Raw genomic sequence first — 18,740 nt, 5'->3', positions numbered from 1 at the left:
AACTGGTCTCAAGACTTCATAAGGAAAGTGAGGGGGGGAAGACAAGTTAAGGTGCAGCTACTCTGTCACTCGGAAGGATGCAAAACTGCACACAGCAGAGCCTTAATGCAGCCAAGTGCATGCATTCCTAGCATATTTCTACATGCAGATTCAGGTTTATCCATCTTCTCCTTTCTGGGGAGATGCTTGCGCACAACAGAGGCTAGCATGCACATACACACACGCGTGTTCAAGTCATGTTCCCTGAACTGCAGCCTGATGTGACAGACGAACTCTGAAAGGGCCCTCACACAACATGGACTAGCTCAGTAGTTACCGTTTGGGTAAGAACTTGCTACCAAAATTGTATATGTACTTTGCTGCTACCAAAATTGTATACAACTGCATACCTTCAGAGGCAATCTACAAACCCTGACAGCCAGAGATGGCACACAGAGATGCAGTAAATCTCTGGAAATATGGAATATTTATCTGCATTCTTTAAAACTAGCTGCTTTCAGCCCAGTCATGAAGCTGCAACTCTTACTACCTTTTACTGGGAATTTTGCGTGTAGCAGGATGGTTTCATGCGATTGTGGATTGGTTACTAGGTTTTCAAGCCTGAATATTTCCGTGGCATATAGATTTGGATGTCTAATTTTAAACCCCCAGCTCAGAAAAGGCTGGCCATGTAGTCTATTAAAATTATAATGTCTTTCATAAGGATTTAAAACCATTATACTAGCTGCTCAGCTAATGTAAATCAAGGTAACTCCATTGATTTTAATGGAGCTACCCCAATTTGCACCAGCCAGGTATCTGGCCAATTATGTCCTATTGTGAGAAGGACAGAAAATGGCATAATTTAAATCTATCCTAGCTGTGACAAATGACTGGAAAAGCTGTGGTAATGATGGTTAGGAGAAAAAAACTGAGAGATATTAACCTATTCTTGCTCCTACATATGTGATTGTGTGCTGCTTTTCAGATAGCATATCCTTTCCAGACAGAAAATTTCTAACTTGACAATTATAGCCAAAACCACTAGGTGCCAGTATTACCCAGACATCAGGAAAAGATTGCCTCGGTAACTTTTAAAAAACACAAAGGCCATTGCAGCTAAACCCTTTAACTGAAAATAAAGCTTCTATGTCTTTTCAACTAAATATGACTGCATTAAGGTTTAGAGCTGATTACTTCTCTTAAACCAAAGGCACTAAACTGATGTATATTAGCAGAAATCCAGACCAAAACAATCCCATTGCAGAATATATTTCCATCCATCAGAAAGCCAAGTAGGTACACAAGGACTGCTATGCTGTCTCTAAGACCACATGAGTTACACCTGGGATCATGCCGCAGTGTCAATGTCTACATTTTCAATGTAATGCTATTCAAATATGCCACATGAATACGATTCTAGCTTAAGATAGCCATTTTATAGGAGAGCATTGGTTCAGATCAGGTTTGAATTCAGATTTCCAGCTACTCCTGAAGTTTGGTTTGGTATAGATCAGGGTCTTCATTTGGGCTCCTTTCCTCCTTTCCTTCACTGATTTATTTCTCTGAATGCTTTCCCTGCTAAAAGGAGCACAAACCTTCCGTTTTAGGAACCAGATTAGCTGGACGTGGCTGACCATCCTGCTGGTGCATGGGAGCTAGGAAAGCAAATCTGTGGCTAGCCAGCACAGGGTTCATTTGCAAGAGGTGAATCTCACCCATTTACCTGCAGACATCTACAGGGTGGCTGTCTACATCCATGTCAGTCACCCTGCTTTTTTAATGTGGAGAAATAGTCATGTCCAGGGTGTTATTCACCTGGCGTATTTCAGACAGCCACCTTAGCTGGAGATGAATTGCAATCTAAAGGTGTCTGTTCCTCTCCAGAGGCTGCAGAAGCAGCTTGGATAATTAGCTCAAGTACTGAGTCTGCACTGATGATATCTTAAGTTTTGTCAGATTAATCCTACCAAACTGATTTTGCAGTGTTAATTTTTAGTCAAATCTGCTATTTTGCTTTTGTTCTTTTTACAGCCGTTAGACTTTGAAACAAAAAAGGCATATACCTTTAAAGTCGAGGCCTCCAATCTGCATCTTGACCATCGATTTCACTCTGTGGGTCCATTCAAAGACACTGCCACTGTGAAAATAAACGTGTTGGACATGGACGAACCTCCGGTTTTCAGCAAGCCTATGTACACAATGGAGGTTTATGAGGATACTCCTGTGGGGACCATTATAGGCGCGGTGACAGCACAAGACCTCGATGCTGGCAGCAGTTCTGTAAGGTGAGAAAGCTTTTCTTCCACCAGTAACTCTCACACAATCCAGACTGCTGCTAACAGTGGCTGTAGGTGGCAAAGAGCTTGGTAAGAAGATATGAAATGTTCCAAATTAGTCACTGTAAACGATAGCTGTTGCTCTGAAAAAATATTGAAAAGAGAATGCTAGTTTAGGCGGTTATCTGGCAAAATGCATTAAGTGCTGACAGCTTCACATGATAAAGAGGATCGTATAAGTTACCATACACTGACATGACTTCAGAGATTAAGTGATGAAACTGAGGAAATAAAAATACTGTTCTGTCTGGGGCCTGAAAAACTGTTCTCAAGTACAACAGTGAAAAGAGAGGTTGTACATGCTACACCTATATTACACATCACCGGGTGACAGTAAGTGCTGTGCCTTTCACACAGACCGCTCACTCTTCATATATAGCATTTGTTATTACAAATGCTTTAACAAATAATTGCTATACCTGTGTTGGCTAAGGCTGTGGAGATGCGAGTGCTGACCAGCGCTGCGCTGTTCAGCAGACTTCAGGAGAAGGCCTGAGTGTAAACCCATACCAGCAAAACCTCCCATTTTCTGGTATAGCTTATTTTTCTGAAATAAAGGGGGAGGGCAGTTGTTATATAAATGTAATGTATCATTTTTACTGACGTATTTCCAATGACATTAGACAAAAGTGAACTAGACTCAAGTACCAATAAAGAAGCTCCTGTGCAGACTTAGTGTAAGATGTAGGGACTCATTGCACATATTTCCAGTACCAGCCCAGACTTGGTCTACCTGACTTCAGGAAATATTTTTAGTTCCAGACTGTCATGAGCAATATTTGAGACATAATAGAAGTCATTAATCTTTAAATATAAATGTTTATCAAATGGGAATATGATGGAACAGTAAAATGTCACTAGCGGCTACCAAGTACATACACAGTCATGCATATCGTCCCTCAGGGTGTGGATTACAAATTAATTAATTCACTACAAAATTGATTTGGGCTTTTTAACATAATTCATGTTTATTAACTGTGTCTATTTGGACTCAGTATTTATATTCTTAAAATGTACAATAAAACTGTTAGATGCCATGTTGTAATCATATTCAAAAGTTTAATATGCAACAAACAGTGAGTGTCTAGTGTCTCTCCTGTTTCACCAGTGAAATTCACTGTTAATTATTGCTTAAACCTATTACTAGTGTTGTTTGTTACATTTTTTTTTAGTGCATCCTTCATTATTTTCTGATATAAGAACATATTTGGCCACGAATCTGTGACACATTCCTTTCCAGGGAAGATAAAAACATTCAGCAACAAAGACTAAAATGGGAAACTTTTTCCCTGGGGGGGGGAGCCCATGAACATAGCCCCCTCAAGTCAATATTATGTTGAAAACTATATTGGCTCTTATAACCAGAGAGCAAGCCCCATATTGCTGGGCTGTTTGTTATATGACAGCGGAGTCATTTGAATGTATAACCTCTCTGCAGCGAGAACTTATATATTTCACCAGCTATCCTAGGAGACTCGAGTGTTTTAGTTCCAGATCCTATATTTGCATCTACACAGGAAAATTCACCATTTCAAGATGAAGGTATCTCCATATAAAGTTCACTGTACTACTGAATTCTAAGCTGTTTAGAGGTGTTTGTGTTACCTTTCTTTAACCCTGTAATCATCATTTGGGTGTTCAAATGGCCATCTACACATTCAGTCAAAAGATCAACAATTTAGACCATCATCTTGGGAAACTTCTCTTACAGGCTGTATCTGTACACTGATTTATAAAATACCCTTGCATTTTAGCCTCGCTACTCAATTTGCTGACCATGAACACTGCAGAACCACAGAAGTGCTCCCTGGGTCTTTTTTAAGGAACTGCAGCCAGTTTGTGCCCAGGGGAAAACACAGATTGTGTATAGGAGTGCCCTCAGGGGGATGCATTCCCACCCAGAAGTCAGCCCGGCATTGAATTCGATGGGCTTTGGAGGGAGGTACAGGTACTTTAAGGACAAGGATGGGTTCCAGTAAGCAAGCTGACATGCTGAGAAGATTAAGCTGGAAATCTGTCAGTACAGCTGTAAACCTTCTCATGGTCTGATTTTGAAAGATGTTTCAGTCCTGAAATTTTATGTTTAGCTCCTCTCATTTAAACTAATGGTAGATTTGATACTGCATATTCGGCTTGGTCTCCAGCTCTTTGAATTCAGTTATAGGATTCTTACTTATTTAACTGAGCTCTGACCAAGCTCCTATGCCCTGGAAGAACCTATATATATTCAAATGCTGACTAGTCCAAGTGAAAAAAAAAAGGAATTGTATGAAATTGTTAGTTACTGATGTAGTGTTCAGTATACCATGAGTTTTATATCCTCTAACTGAAATTAAAAGTCAGTGAACAGAAGTCAGAAAAGCGTAAGTTAGTTGGAAAGAGCTGCATATGATTGCAACTTAAAGCAATTATGCTCTTTCAGCTGTTTAAATTCTAGATTGTCTCATAAATGTAAATAATGGCTCCATCAATTTCATCATGTTTTAAAGAAGGAGTCCGAACATCTTCTAACTGAATACGCCCTTTAAACAGTCATGGAAAAGCAGGTAATGTTCTTTGAGGCAACAGCCGATACAATTTGCTGGGTGGCACAGCTTGAAACGTTTTTTCTAGAGCAGTTTGGCCATTTTGATGCCCATTACAACAACGACAACAAAATCAACAGTCTACTAAAACAACACAGACTGGGATTAAAGACAAGTCTGCACTATATGCAACAGAAGGCAAAACTCTGGAGATCAAAGCAGTCTAAAACAGCTCACGTTAAAGGAAACAGCACTAGTCACAGCAGCTTAATCCTTTCTATCAGACGAAAACTTTAACTGTTATGCTAGACATATCAGGAAGGGGGAGATAACAGCTAAGATTGGAGGCTGGATTCAGTTGCATAGAAAAAGAAAAATATATCACTGGAAGCCATTAAAAATGCTGAGGTTTATATTCTTTTTCTCTTTGGAGAGCAATGGAGCTGGAGAAATCAGCTCCTTGAGAAATCAGCAATTTAAAAAAGTTTGTTTTGTGCAACGATATTTGACAGAGATGTGTAAATGAAGGGGCAGAGATCACACACTCAGTAAAAAAGGGAAATTAAACATGAGGAGAAAAGGGGGCCACAGGTATTCAACACCTGCAAGGGTGGCTGGTTTTGGGGCTGTTTTGGCACATTACCCCAGTGCACCTGATTTTCAAACTGTGTTAAAGCTAGAGTTTATGTCTCTTAGGAGAGCTATTTTGTCCATTCCTATTTTCTGCATAGTGCTGCAGGAGATGCTCAGCATAAATGTTAAACTGTGGTCCTATGTACTTTGTGGCCATTACAAATCCCAAAGCGCTTCTGAAAGGAGCAATGATCTCATGCTCTTCTCAGATGCCTCTAGTTTATGATGGTTACAAGCCATCTAGGAGAAACAAGCACCTGTACTCTAGAGTGCATGACAATGTATATAATTTATAAATTTGAAAATATTTTTACTAAAAGTTCATCACTTCTGGTGCAAGGTATTTTAGGGCTTTTTAAAAATCACTCTTACGCCTGTCCATACTGTATGAAAGTTAGGGACAGTACTATCTAAATGACAGGAAAGAAAATGTAAATGGCAAGGCTGAATTATCGGCAACGATTCCTTGAAAAGTAGGGTTTATCCAACACTGTGTGAAGTTAAACAACTTTTCACTGGTGCCTTAGAAGTTGTCAGATTTCCTAGGAGATGACTGTATGGCATAAAGCATGAAAGGATTTTTGCTTCTGATGTGAACTGCAGATCTGACTCCGATTACAGTGAGTTTCGTATTCAGTGCCACAACACTGCCCTTCAGATCTCCCCTGCTTGACTTGGGCGGGAGCTTTGCCTTACGAACCACAAGAACCACTCAAAGCAGGAAAGCTGTGGGGACTGCACATTATCCTGTCCAAATCTAGAGTCATGAAACCGTGATATTAAAAACACAAAAATTCATGTGTACTAGTCGCAGGTCAAGCCTGCCCTCAATATCTTGGGGGCATGCCCAAGTCTGTGTTCCCTGCATGAGGTTCCAAAGGAGCAGCCTTATTTATTTTCTAAACAAGTTCACTGCAGTCCGGAAATCTTTATGGATAGGTTTTACTTTCCCAGTGCAAAACTTTGTCATGTAAAGATAAACAAAAAATGCAATGTACAGGCACAAACAAGATTAATTAAAGTTACTTATGTAAAAGGAAAGTGCTTGACCTTCCAATGCTATAATTCTTTGTGAAGTATTTCTGTTTGTGTACAATCATTTAGTTTTCTTTTTCTACAAAAAGAAAAATACCATTCTGTGACATCAACACATAACTCACAGATTATGAGAAAGATTGGGACCTTTAGTTCCAGCACCTCAAGCCTCTTCATTTAATAACAAAGCAAAGTAATCTTTCTCTATGGTATCACATTAGCAAGGCATGAGATGCTTTGCCAGTAGGTACTGCAGACAGAAAAAAGATGGCAGAACGTAGGAATTTGGGGTTAGTTTTTATTTGCTTTAGTGAGCTGTGCAGACTCTGTGCTCCATTCCTGCCTGTTCGCCTCTGTCCCAGTTCCAACTCCACCCCACCCTTTGCTTTTTATTGAAACCTCAGTCTTCTCAACTACTTTTAAGATCTCTGTTTGAGTTCCAACTCATCCAGTCCAACCAGTTCAAATTCCTGCACCAATACCTTTTAGCTCCTGCTCCAGACCCCTTGCTATCATTTGTAGTCCTCCTAGTAATCCACATATGAGGCTGTTTTCTTATATCCCCTAAGCTCAGCCAGTCTAATACCAGTCTCCTATTTCACTGTCTGTCTTTCTATCCCCTCTAGCTATTTTACTCCTGAACCACATCCCACTTCTTCATTAGTTTCTAGCTTTACTGTTTTCCTTTCTTCTGCTGATGATGGCTTCTTTTATGATCTCAGTGGCTTGATATGTTTTTTTCTCTTTGCTCCAGTTACTTTGATCTGGTTCCCGGAACTCTAGAAATTTAATTTCTATCCCAGTGTTTCTTCTGAATACCAAGGGATATATCTGGCTGATGCATTTGCTCCTTCCCTACCAGCCTCAGTATAATGTTTCCCATCTCATTTGGCTCAGTGAGCACTCAGCTCCTGTATCCACAGCCACATCCCTTTCCTACCTGTGCATCTACCCACCTTCCAGCAGTGCTGGAAATGATACAGGGCAATAAACTCCTGCTTCCTCTTCCTCTTTCCCTCAGGGTTCCTGGCTCCTCCTCTGTTTTCTTCTCCAGCTTCCAGACTTCGTCTTCCTGACCTTGGGCAATCAGGTGCTCTGCTCTGTAGTCCTCTTATAAACTAATGCCCCCCCATGACCTCATATGCTGTTCTGCTGATCTGTTCTTCTCTCCGTTTGGCTGACATCGCTTCCTCCTCAGCAACTGTTTAGTTTTAAGGTGACTGTTTTTCAAACAGAAGACAGACAAGATCTGCATCTTCCCAGTTTGAACTGTCTTTCAAAAACAGCTGTTTTACTGCAGTTTAATGAATTACTGCTTTATAGCAGAGTGACTGTAATTGACTATATATCTGTGCTTTACCTGTTGCAGCTGTCAAGTAGGATGTGTCTAACAAATTATTACAGTAATCCCCTTCATGGTAGTTTAAGTTAATATACTTTACTTCAAATTTGCAATGGATTAGGTACACACAAGTAGAGAGTAATCACAGCTCAGCTGACAAGTAGTAACCCTCTCAGTTGTATTAATTCAGACACTGTGGTGCCTCCATGCCAGTGATCAGCTTCGAGTTGCTACAGGTAGCCATTACAAGAAAAGTGCAGTTTTGTCTCTATACACTCGACACTAAAGTGAAGAAAACCTTCTTCACTGGGTATGGTAAATGTGCTGCCACGCAGCAGACCTGCAACTGAGGCTACAGCATGTTAACTGGGAACAGAGCTTACAGAGGCTTTAGCTGAAAAGTCCTTCTTTGTCATTGCAGCGTATGCGCAGATTGATTTTTCAGTCTGCATGGGTTCTCACAGGACTGGCAGGAGCATGGAGCAAAATTGAATGTTCTCAGGCATAAGTCAGAAAGTCTGTGCTAGAGGAAAGCTGCATATTTCCAAAGAAAAGGCTGATTCTCTTGACATGCAAATTTTTCTCCTAGATTTACTCCTGGAAACAGTTACATTGTTTTTGTGTGAAATGCTAAAAAAACTTAGCTGCTTGAAGTGTTTCTTCCTAAGTCCAGTAAAGTCATACTGAAAAAGGCCAGTAACCTTTATTTATAGTCAGTAATACAGTTATTCCTCAAATTACTGATGTTTCTGAATAACAGCAAGTGATCTTCAGTTGGCGCATGCAACCATATAAACCTATAAAATATCAGTCAGGAGCCTGACATTAAAATTATGTGTAGACCCAGGAAGTTCAGGAACTACTCCTTTGAGTGAATGCCCTGTTTGGGAGGGAAGCAGATGCTGAAAATCAAGAAGATTGCATTCAGCTCCAAGGGAAAAGAGAAGAACTTGGCAGGGAAAGTTTTAAATTGAGAATAGCTAAGAAGCCAGAGTGAGGGGAAAGGAGCAATATGACCATAATAGTTCTAGTTTGCTTCACAGCAGCCTATTATAATTGTACCACCTGGTGATGTGATTTTGCAAAGCGGGTTGGCATCCCAGAGGCACACACTGTCATTTTACTTTAGCTCAAATAATAGTCTTCCTGATTTTAGATCAAGGGCTCTTATTCCAAATTTCTGCAGCAAATGATTTTGCAAGCGTTCTAAAAAGCACGGTGAGAGTAAAACAGAGGCTTGCAGACATACCACCTCAAGCTGTGAACCGCTCATGGGTTGACACTAAGAGAATTATGAAGGGCCGTACTTAAATCAACTTCTAAAGAAAACCTATATGCTACAAGGGAGACTGTTAGGTGGTTATTCTGCAAAGTGGTTCACAAAGTCAAAACTGAAACCATGCTTCCTAGCATAAAATTAAAGTTCAAGCATGTGTAATTGAAGATTTTATGTCCCTTTCCACAAGAAATGCTATTTTAACCTTCGCAACTTAGTCAGATTCTAATTCCTTTCAATCTAAATTTCTCCTTTAGCACTACTTGGAAACATTAGTTCTAATTTCAGGAAATTAGAATGTCCTAAAATGTTCAAGTTTGTTGTTCTTTATGTTTAAATAATCATTGCATTTGGGCTAGAGAATATATAAATATTTGGTCATTTATTCACTTGCAGGCTCATTAATTTAAGCCACAGGTTTTTTGACAGACACATACATTGTGGGAGTTACGTGTTTGGAAACTTCAGTCATATCTTGATGGTAGATGCAGACATGTTGATCTCAGATGTTTTCATCTAAGCTGGAAAGGAGAGCGTGGCAAATTATGGTACAGGATCATCTAAGATGGCTGAATGTGAAAGAAGAGCAAAGGTACCTAAATACAATGCTGAGGTTCAGTATGGGCAAATAGGAAAGAAAAACATTAATAAGACTGCTGGTAGCATTTATGTAAATACTAAATCTTTGATTTTATAATAGAAGATTAATTTAGGCAGTAACTCTCAAAAAGTTATATTGTGAAGGAGACACAGCACAGAAATTCTAGTTCATGTAGGAGAGAAAAAGCACCAGTTTTAGGGGACCTAGCTTATCTCGGGTCAGGTCACCAATGTGCAAGTGGGAGTAGGGAGGTGCTTATCCAGCAGCTTCTGCCTGGGGCCTTTCTGAAAATGGTAAGACCTTTGAAAAGGTGACTCCATATTAATGTTGTTCAATTCAGATTCTGGGTTTCTTTGTGTGAGCTGAGGATTGAGGAGGAAGAAGACAAAAGGAAAATTCAGCAGCTCCTACAATGTCAAAGATGTCTTGAACAGTCCTTTAATTTATGATCACTTCATCTGACTTGGTTAGAAGCAAAAATGCAGCCTCAAATTCCTTACGTTACTGAGCATTTCCTCCTGCAAACCTGATTGACAGTCCCAGTCAGTCCCCCTGAGGGTCCAAGCAGGTGATAACACCAACAGCTTTCTCTAGAGTCAGCATGGTTGCTCTTTCTTGTTTTTTTTTTTTTTTTCTTTGATTGTGTCAGCATCAGCATTTTACTTCAGTTTTTTTGTGGAAATAAAATGAGTGATTGAGACAGATTTTAATATCTAGAAGATGAAAAGCAGAGCCAGTATTTACATGATGCAAAAGTAAGGCAATCAAAGATTATTGCTATAGAATTTATGCTGTGAACTTATGCCACAGAGAAGCCACTAGATCTGCTCTGCTATGTATTAGATCCCTCTTGCCATAGCAAAGTGTAGGTTCGTATGTTAAAGCTTTCACAGAGTGCAAGGGAAAAGAAGCAGAGGATGTATAACACAGCTTTAATCTCTGTCTTATCCCTTGGTGTTTAGGCCACATACACCCAAGTACAAAATAAAGTTTTAGCTTCGGCTGGGGCTGAACATCTAAGGAAGTAATCCACATTTGTTTCTCCTCTCTCAGCTTTCTTAAGGCTCTGGGAATCCACTTAAAATAATTTGTTTCCTATCTTTCTATACTCCATCTGTCTGCTAATGGAGATACTGATATATACCTATAATTGTGGTGCTGGTAAAGAAAGTGCTGCACCACAGCGCCATCCAAGCAACACTGACTGCGTTCAGCCTGTAGCGAAGGGGTTACATCCAACATGCCTTATCCTGCTGCTCTTTGTCCAAATAACTGAGACATAATTAAACAACAGGGCAAAGCTTTCCCTCTCCCTTGCTGTCTTGCAGTTCTGCCTGCTCAATGAGGCAGTAAAAATGATGTTAGAAATGAATAAAAACAATGCATTTTTTGAAGGACAAGGGGTTTTGATAAGATACTGGGCTCATCAGGAGAAATGCAAAGCAGACAGTGTAGCTGACTGAAGAATTTGATAAGCAAATGAACAACAGCTTTAAATGGCGAGGGGGAGGAAGCAATGGAATTAGTAGACAGGCAGAACTGGCAGCTTGGAAGGGCTGATAATTGAAGTGCGGCACATTTTATTTCCTATATTGTCTAGTGTGTTTTACTGAAATTTTTATGTAAGATTTATAAGGCTTATGAAAAGTTTAACAGCTTCTCTCACTTGATTCTTATCCGTCATCAGATTTTGTGTGTCTGCAGCCACTGCTTCCCTGTCAATTAATTCTGCACAGCGTTTGATTTTCTCCAAAGGAGCAAGTATAATTTGCTTGCATAGATATTACTCATTTCATATCAGGTGACCCCTGCAGCACTGACTGCTAAAATCACTAATCCTTCACCATCCTGATTTAAAAAAAGCAGAAGTATGCAGCCGATACTATGCAGAACCCAGTCACATAATGTGCAGAAGACTCAGACTGTGTTATTTTTTCACACGACAGATCTACTCTTATGTGAAAGACATGAAGATGATGGGCATGGGACAATCTGACAGAGAATTGTTTGCTTCTTCTCCCAAACTGTAGAAATTTCATCCACCCTTCTCTAAAGCAGCACTAGCTAATGCACGGTATATTCAAGATTCTTTCTGGGAAGGCTGAAATAGGTCTCACAATGTTATCAGTGTGAGAAAGTAAAAACTGCTGAATTCCTTTGGAAAGAGGGACAGGGTACAACAAACTAGTTTGGCTTCTATCCTTAAAATAATCCAAAAAACTCTGCTCTTAAAGCCAAAATATTTTAAAACACACAAAAAACCCCCCACCTTTCCATTAAAGGACTAGTTTTTACTTTAGTGAGATGTTTAAAAGCATTCAACTTAGGCTATTGCAACAGCTTTATGTCAGTGCTAAACACATTTGAAAATCTTTACAAAATGATAAAAAAACCATAGCAATTTGAATAGAACGATCAAAGAATATTCATGGTAATACCCTCAGGAATATTTTTTAAATACTGCTAAATTAGGATGTGTTTATTTTTAAGTATGACATATATGATGTCCGTATATTATGGTAGAATACAAAAGAAGAGTCTTTCTGTTCTTTAGAGACAAAGCATCTCGAGGTTTTGCCACCTATGAACAAAGCAGCCGTTCTAAAGTAATGCCCCTGAACCCATTCTACCAATCCTCCACCCTTTGTTTTTGTGTTATTCTATGGCAAGAAAGGCACCTAAACCAGTTTAGACAAACTGTATTGGCTGCTCGTTATTGCATCTGAATATTATTACCCTTAGCTGCTTGATTTAAAACAACCCCCAGGAGAGGTTATTGCCTTCCTCAGTTCTGTGAGTTTAACTGCTGATTATCCTAATCTATGAAACAGTTCAAGTAAGATGCCAGCTGAAACCTACCTACTATTTCTTTTCAAACTTGACCATTTCGTTTTAAAAATAAGTCACATTTGGGAGAAATGCAGGACTAATAGTGCTGGGAAGGAGGCAAGGATAGGAGGTAACTCCTTCACGGAGAGGAGCAGCAGCTGGATTACTTTGGCTGACTGTACACTTAGAAGAGATATTTTGTAAAGGTTTAAAGTCAGTTAGACAGTACCGAATGGCTGTGTGAGTTCCTTTCCCGATTTCGTTTGGGGCTGTTTTTGTTTTGTTTTGCTCCATGGGTAATTTCCCCCTGCAAATATTTAAGCATGAAGGTTATAGACAACTCCGTATCTGTATGGGTGGGTTTCTCTTGGGGCCAGGCTGGTACCTGTAGGATTACATGAGGGATAAGATCTGACCACAAGCCTGTCCAGGTTTTCTCTAGTTTGACCGCTAATGCATTGGCAGCGTTGTGAGGATCTTCAGCACAGGTACACAAGAGTTTGTTTTCCCATTAAGAAGTGGCTTAATAAATTATTTAAACAAAGAAACAGAAAAGCCAACCTTGCAGAACAACATCTACCACTTTGGAACGTTATTACAGATCCCACACAATTTTTTGATTGATGATAAGAAAATACTGCAGTGAAACTTTCCATATTATTTTGGCATTATGAACATTACACTCTTCTAATAACTCTTACTGACTATGAATATATCAGATCATGTCTCTTATGTCATAGTAGATAAGTTTGATTGGATTTACTTCCTTTAAGCAGGATGATCCCATATAGAAAGATCACTGCATTAAAACAAGGGTATTAAAACTGGAAGTGTGGCTTGTGCTGCAGAAGAGGTGTCGTATCTCTTTTTATTATACTAATAATTCTATTTTTAAAATATTTTTGGTATTAACTGAGTTTTAATCAAGAAAGTATTTTATTTTATTAAAATTAACCTAATCTTCTATACATGTAATACTTTGTATGTATACAGCACAATAGTTGTTGGGCTGTGCACTGAAAAGAATATTTAAAAAATTATGAGAAGGGACTTTGTGGTTGTTTTAACACAGAACACCAGGAACAAAAGGCAAGGACTTTTGTCTCCTGCCATTAGGCAAGCAGTGTATTTCACCTTATTTCCTATTACATAATTATTTCAATATATCACAATATTATTTCACGTTCATAAAATTTCATATTATCACATCATCCAGCAGAGGAAAAAAAAGGATATTCACCATTGGTAAAACTTTTTGAGATAGCAATTTTAAGTAAGTGGAAAGCCACAAGAATGAAAAGTAAGCCACAAGAATGAAGAGTAAGCTTCAACTCAAATCAAGGTATGACGAAAAGATAAAAAGTAACTTAATGCTGATTCAGTGCTGCAGCCCTGAGGAAGACTTTGGTAATCTAACTATCCTATCTAGCTCTAATAAGCAGATAACTGTATCATTTACCACAAGAAAGTGAAATGCTTTGTTACATCTAATTATTCTTGGTTGAATGCTATGGAGGACTTGCTTTAAAAATCCTTGATCACACCTTTAGCAAAATTAAGGCAATGTAGCTCCTCGGTCTTTACTGGAATGGCAGACACTTCCAGGTGATCAGCTGTCAGGAGATGAAGAGTTGAGTACTTACATTTGAGAAGAGCAAAGGTAAGTGAGGCAGTAAAGAACTGACTTCGTGTTTGAAATTTGTACGTATGGGCCAAGGCTTCATGATTTTTTGAGACTTTCACAGTGCTAGCTCAAGGACCATATCACCTAAGGAACTACAGCAAGGAAATTTAAGTGGTAGGATGTGATTTTTTTGGACCACAGAAAGTTGTTTACATGCTTCAACACAGCACATTTTCTAACATTTTCATTATTTTTAGGCTTGACTTGAAGTCTAGACTTCTTGTTTATTGTGGTAGTAGTGTTTTTCTATTTTTTTAATAATAGTAATCTCAGAAAACTTTTATCACTAAATTTTAAAATACTTGGAACAGCACCTTAGAGCAGATTTGTAACTCAGTATGATTAGCAAGAGGATACTGTTTCCTGTTATGGATCACAGTGCTTAGCATTACAGAGACTGATAGGATTATTCAGTCCATTTTTCAGGAAATACAGCTTTTTTGCTGTGCTGCACATTCTCCATTATTTTACCCAGATTAGCTTTGTGGTGCCAAGTGACAGAACTCATATAATTTCTCTTTTTTACAGCATAACATACATCAGTGCCAGAAAGATTTTGCTGCACAACATAAATTTTCCCTTTCTTAATTTCACTCCTCTGCTCCTGTGTGCTGAACAAAATAATACCTTTCCTTTCTTGGTGTTTAAGCCTTTCAGCTATCTGTAGACTATTATCATTTATTTCTCCCTTTTGTCACCTCTTATCCAAGCTGAACGTATTTTAGTTCTTTTAATCTTTTCTTATAATTCAGGATGCCTAGGCCCAATACAGATTTTCTTGCTCTTCTCTAAACTCCCTCCAATTTGTTGATATCTATCTAGTGATGTGGTGCCCAAGATAAAAATGCTGTTGTCTAGGCATAATTGCTAGACACCTAGTTATATGCAGAGATCTGTGCTTTTCTAACCACAATACATGATTATTCTGCTTTCAAGTAATCAAATCACACCTAAAGTCTCATTTGCATTCTTTAGTCCCTCATCCCTTTTGACACTCCTCTTTTGCATATTTCTTTCATCTATTTAATTATATATGCATTGAGATTACAAAAAATCTTAATTAATCACACCTCCTAAGGTGTGATTAAGTCCTATTATCTTTTGTGTATATTTCTAACTTTTTTAAGTTCCATCTGTTATTTTTGATATGATGGGTGGTATTTAACTGTCCCAAGTTGGCATAAATTCTGAATGTCATTTACTTGCAGTTTAATTTTTAAACTAAAGTGAACTCAGGTTAAAGAATTTAAGGTCACAGAAACCCAAATAGTCATTATCACATTATAACAAATTGTCATTTCATCCTTTGCCTTTCTTTGCAATATTTCTTTCCTCAGAAACAGTGCTGTGACTGAGCAGGAGCCAGAAGGAATGTGCTTTCCATCAACAAAGTGGGAGCTGAACTCTCTGTTAAGAGTTAAAATGTTTTTATAAAGCATGTCTATCAACTATGTTATTTGTCCATCTCAAACCACAGACATCAACAAGATTTTTTTCAGGAAATCTCTGTTCTGCTTAAAGCTCCAATAACCTGAAGCCATTAACCTTCAAACGCTTAATTACCAGATGTCCTGAGCTCCTCATATTTCCACTGACTTTTTTTTACTTGTAGTACTCCTTGCAATCAAGAATTAATTAACTTAAAAAGAAAACGATCACTTAAGTCCATATCTTTAGAAGTTAGTCACTTAGCTATCTTTGAAGATCTTGACCTACAGATCTATTATTTTGTTAGATGCAAAATACAGCCTTCAGTTACAGGAGAAAAATTGCCAGGATTGGTTTTCTTTCCTCCTTTGCAAATCAGTAACGTTAACTTTGTCTTTTTGATGTTGTTTCCATTCCTCCCCCACTCTTCCCCACCCCAAGCAAAAAAAAGCCTTCTTCTGTCATTTCTTTAATTCTCTTAATTATTTAAAAGTCATATTCCAGACTTGCTAATTTGCATTTCTTAGCGTTTCATACATATTTGCTCATCAACAGAATTTTATGCAGCCGTTCTCTTGAAGTGATCAAACTAAAAACTTTCCAGTGAGTAATACTAAGCAAAAGAGTTTAAAGCACAGAATAACACCAATGATCCAGCCTGGTCTGAGAAATTCATGTTCACCTAATTCTTAGAAATAATATTTTTCTTTTATCCTGTCACGTCAGGAATTTTCTTATATCTAAAACTCTCCATTCCAGTGTTTAGGTTTGACATGCTGTAGTTTGAGTAATGAGATGCTTTCTAAACTGAGATTGGCAGCCAAATGATTCAGAGAACACATAGAAAATTTGGATTTGAAGTTTTCTTAGATTCAGAATTAATAAATACAATTTTGCCATCTGGGTGTGCTTAAACTACAGCTTCAGCAAAAACTGAAGTACAGACAAGAATATTGGTACTGATAAATGGCATAGATGATGTAGGACAGCACTGCATCAAATATAAAGTTAAAGGAATGCTCTCCTCACACTCTTTTTTTTTCTTTTTTTGATTTTGTTGGATGCAATTAGTGTTCCATATTCATCAGACAGTAAAATAATAATAAAAGGAAAGCAAGGAATTAAATGTCAATAATGCAATTGTTCACTGAATTGGATGATTCCTTTCCTTTTTCAAGCCACTTCCAGTTGAATATGCTTTAATCCTTTAGCTCATTTTCTGTATGCTTGCTCACACTGTGGCTACCCTTGTGGCAGCAGCAAGTTTGGCCAGAGTGCTTGTAGCATAACAGCCTCTGTAGGGGCATGATCAATGCTTTCCCCTTCCCTGCAATCAGTGATAAAGGGTGTGGAGTGCACCTTTTCTTCTCTATTTCTTTCAGTCACGTGGCCGGGTCAGAGTCCCTCTCGTTATGCCCACTGGAGCTGCACTGTACTTACCTTCCGTGTTTTAGTATTCCTTCTGTTCCACCTTTCAGTGTTTTACCTCTGCCATGTTTGGCCTTAATCCTCCAACCGGTCTACTCTTAAAGCAATCCTCTCTCTTCCCCTTCAATGCAAATGCCTACCTAGGCCTTACTTAACTGATCTCCTGACTGTACTTGCATGGTTATAGTACCACTAGTAAGCTTTAGGAATTGTATTTGTAGGGCATATTCCATTTCAGACAACCCCTCTTTGGCCATGCTCTCAAGTGCTACATCTATTCATCTTTCAGAGCCAGAACCAGAAGGAAAACTTGCAAGAATATTTTTTCTCCAAATTCATGACTTCCCTCATATATCCAATAGCAATGGTATGTCTAGAGGAATCACAGATCTACCTAAGAGTGTTCCTGCTTTTGTTCTTATCTTCTAGCAGGCATGAGTGTATATGGGTAAGGTTTCTTTATCTGTTCTTTTACTTAGTCTCTGAGATCTTCCAGTCCATCAAAGCAGTCCATCTGAGACCTGGATGCTGCTTTTCAGTACCAATGGGGGTGGCTGCTGGCCAAATGAGAGCACAAACAAGAGTAAATACACTGCGGTACCTCTGTGCTGACAGTGCACAAGAAAGCACTAAGAGCTTGACACCTTTCACGGTGCCACCACACTACATCCAGTAAATCTTTTCTGCTACCTCTTGATTCTTTGCTAGTTTTACTTTCTCTGCATTTATCACATCCTCTTCCCTGAGAGAGACTGCAGCACTGGAACGATCCCAGCAACCACAGCCTCCTCTTAGGGCATCCTTATGTTGCTCAAACGCATAAAACAAAATATTTAGGCTAATACTTTGTAATTTTTCTTCTCTGGAAGGTAGTGAAACCCTATCAAAAGACAGCTGAGAAGAGGAAATTATCCTGGGCATTGGTGGTGACTATAATACTTTTTAGCCAGTGGAAATCTCAATAGAAAATTTTGTAGTATACATATGTGTGCATGCATATAAGAGATGCATGCATATAAGAGATAAGCAAATTTCCTTTATCATGTTTTGATCCCATTTATTTGTGTATGGACACATATTCAATTTTGGAAGCAATTATAATTTATTAAATAGGAAATGCCTGAAAGAGTAATTTTACTATTCCTGAAATTTTTATTTTGGGATAATGACATTTTTAATAAATGACATATACATTTTTCAGAATTTTTATGACAATCAGATTTTGAACAATGAGATTGAAATTACACATGTAGGTAGATAATGTTATCATATTCATGAAAATGTGCCTGTTCAGCTGTGTAAAAGAATATTTCCTGCCTTTAGCATATCATTTCTGAGGCTTCTCAAATAAAGCAGTGGACTAGTAAGGATGACTGGCAATTGATAAAGTAACCTATTTCATCTACATATAGGATTTGCTTATGGTTTTGATTAAATGAAATGATTCCAAAGGAGCATGGCACCTTATTTGTGAATTTTAATTATTTAAATCTTCTTGGATTATTAGCATTCTTGAGTTCAAATCTAAGATATTTTCTTCAGGGATATGTCATATACCCCTTTCAATCATTGCTTTCTTTTACAGTGAAGCTGTATCTAATAATGCATTATTTATCATGACATTGCCTATATATTCTTTCT

General features: G+C 38.3%; 1 protein-coding gene across 18 annotated transcripts in view; it reads left to right on the top strand.

Moving 5' to 3' along the window:
- Positions 1 to 18,740, top strand: part of CDH12 (cadherin 12) — a 646,759-nt gene that overhangs the window by 605,735 nt on the left and 22,284 nt on the right. For all 18 annotated transcript variants that reach the window (XM_068931482.1, XM_068931489.1, XM_068931495.1 and 15 more), the window contains one exon: positions 2,014 to 2,267. In XM_068931482.1, the coding sequence (XP_068787583.1) occupies positions 2,014 to 2,267 (254 nt within the window). The remainder of the gene's footprint in view (positions 1 to 2,013; positions 2,268 to 18,740) is intronic.

This window comes from Struthio camelus, chromosome 2 (genome assembly GCF_040807025.1).
Source record: "Struthio camelus isolate bStrCam1 chromosome 2, bStrCam1.hap1, whole genome shotgun sequence".
NCBI classification, from domain to species: Eukaryota; Metazoa; Chordata; class Aves; order Struthioniformes; family Struthionidae; genus Struthio; species Struthio camelus.
This window is presented reverse-complemented; position numbering and strand designations above follow the sequence as displayed.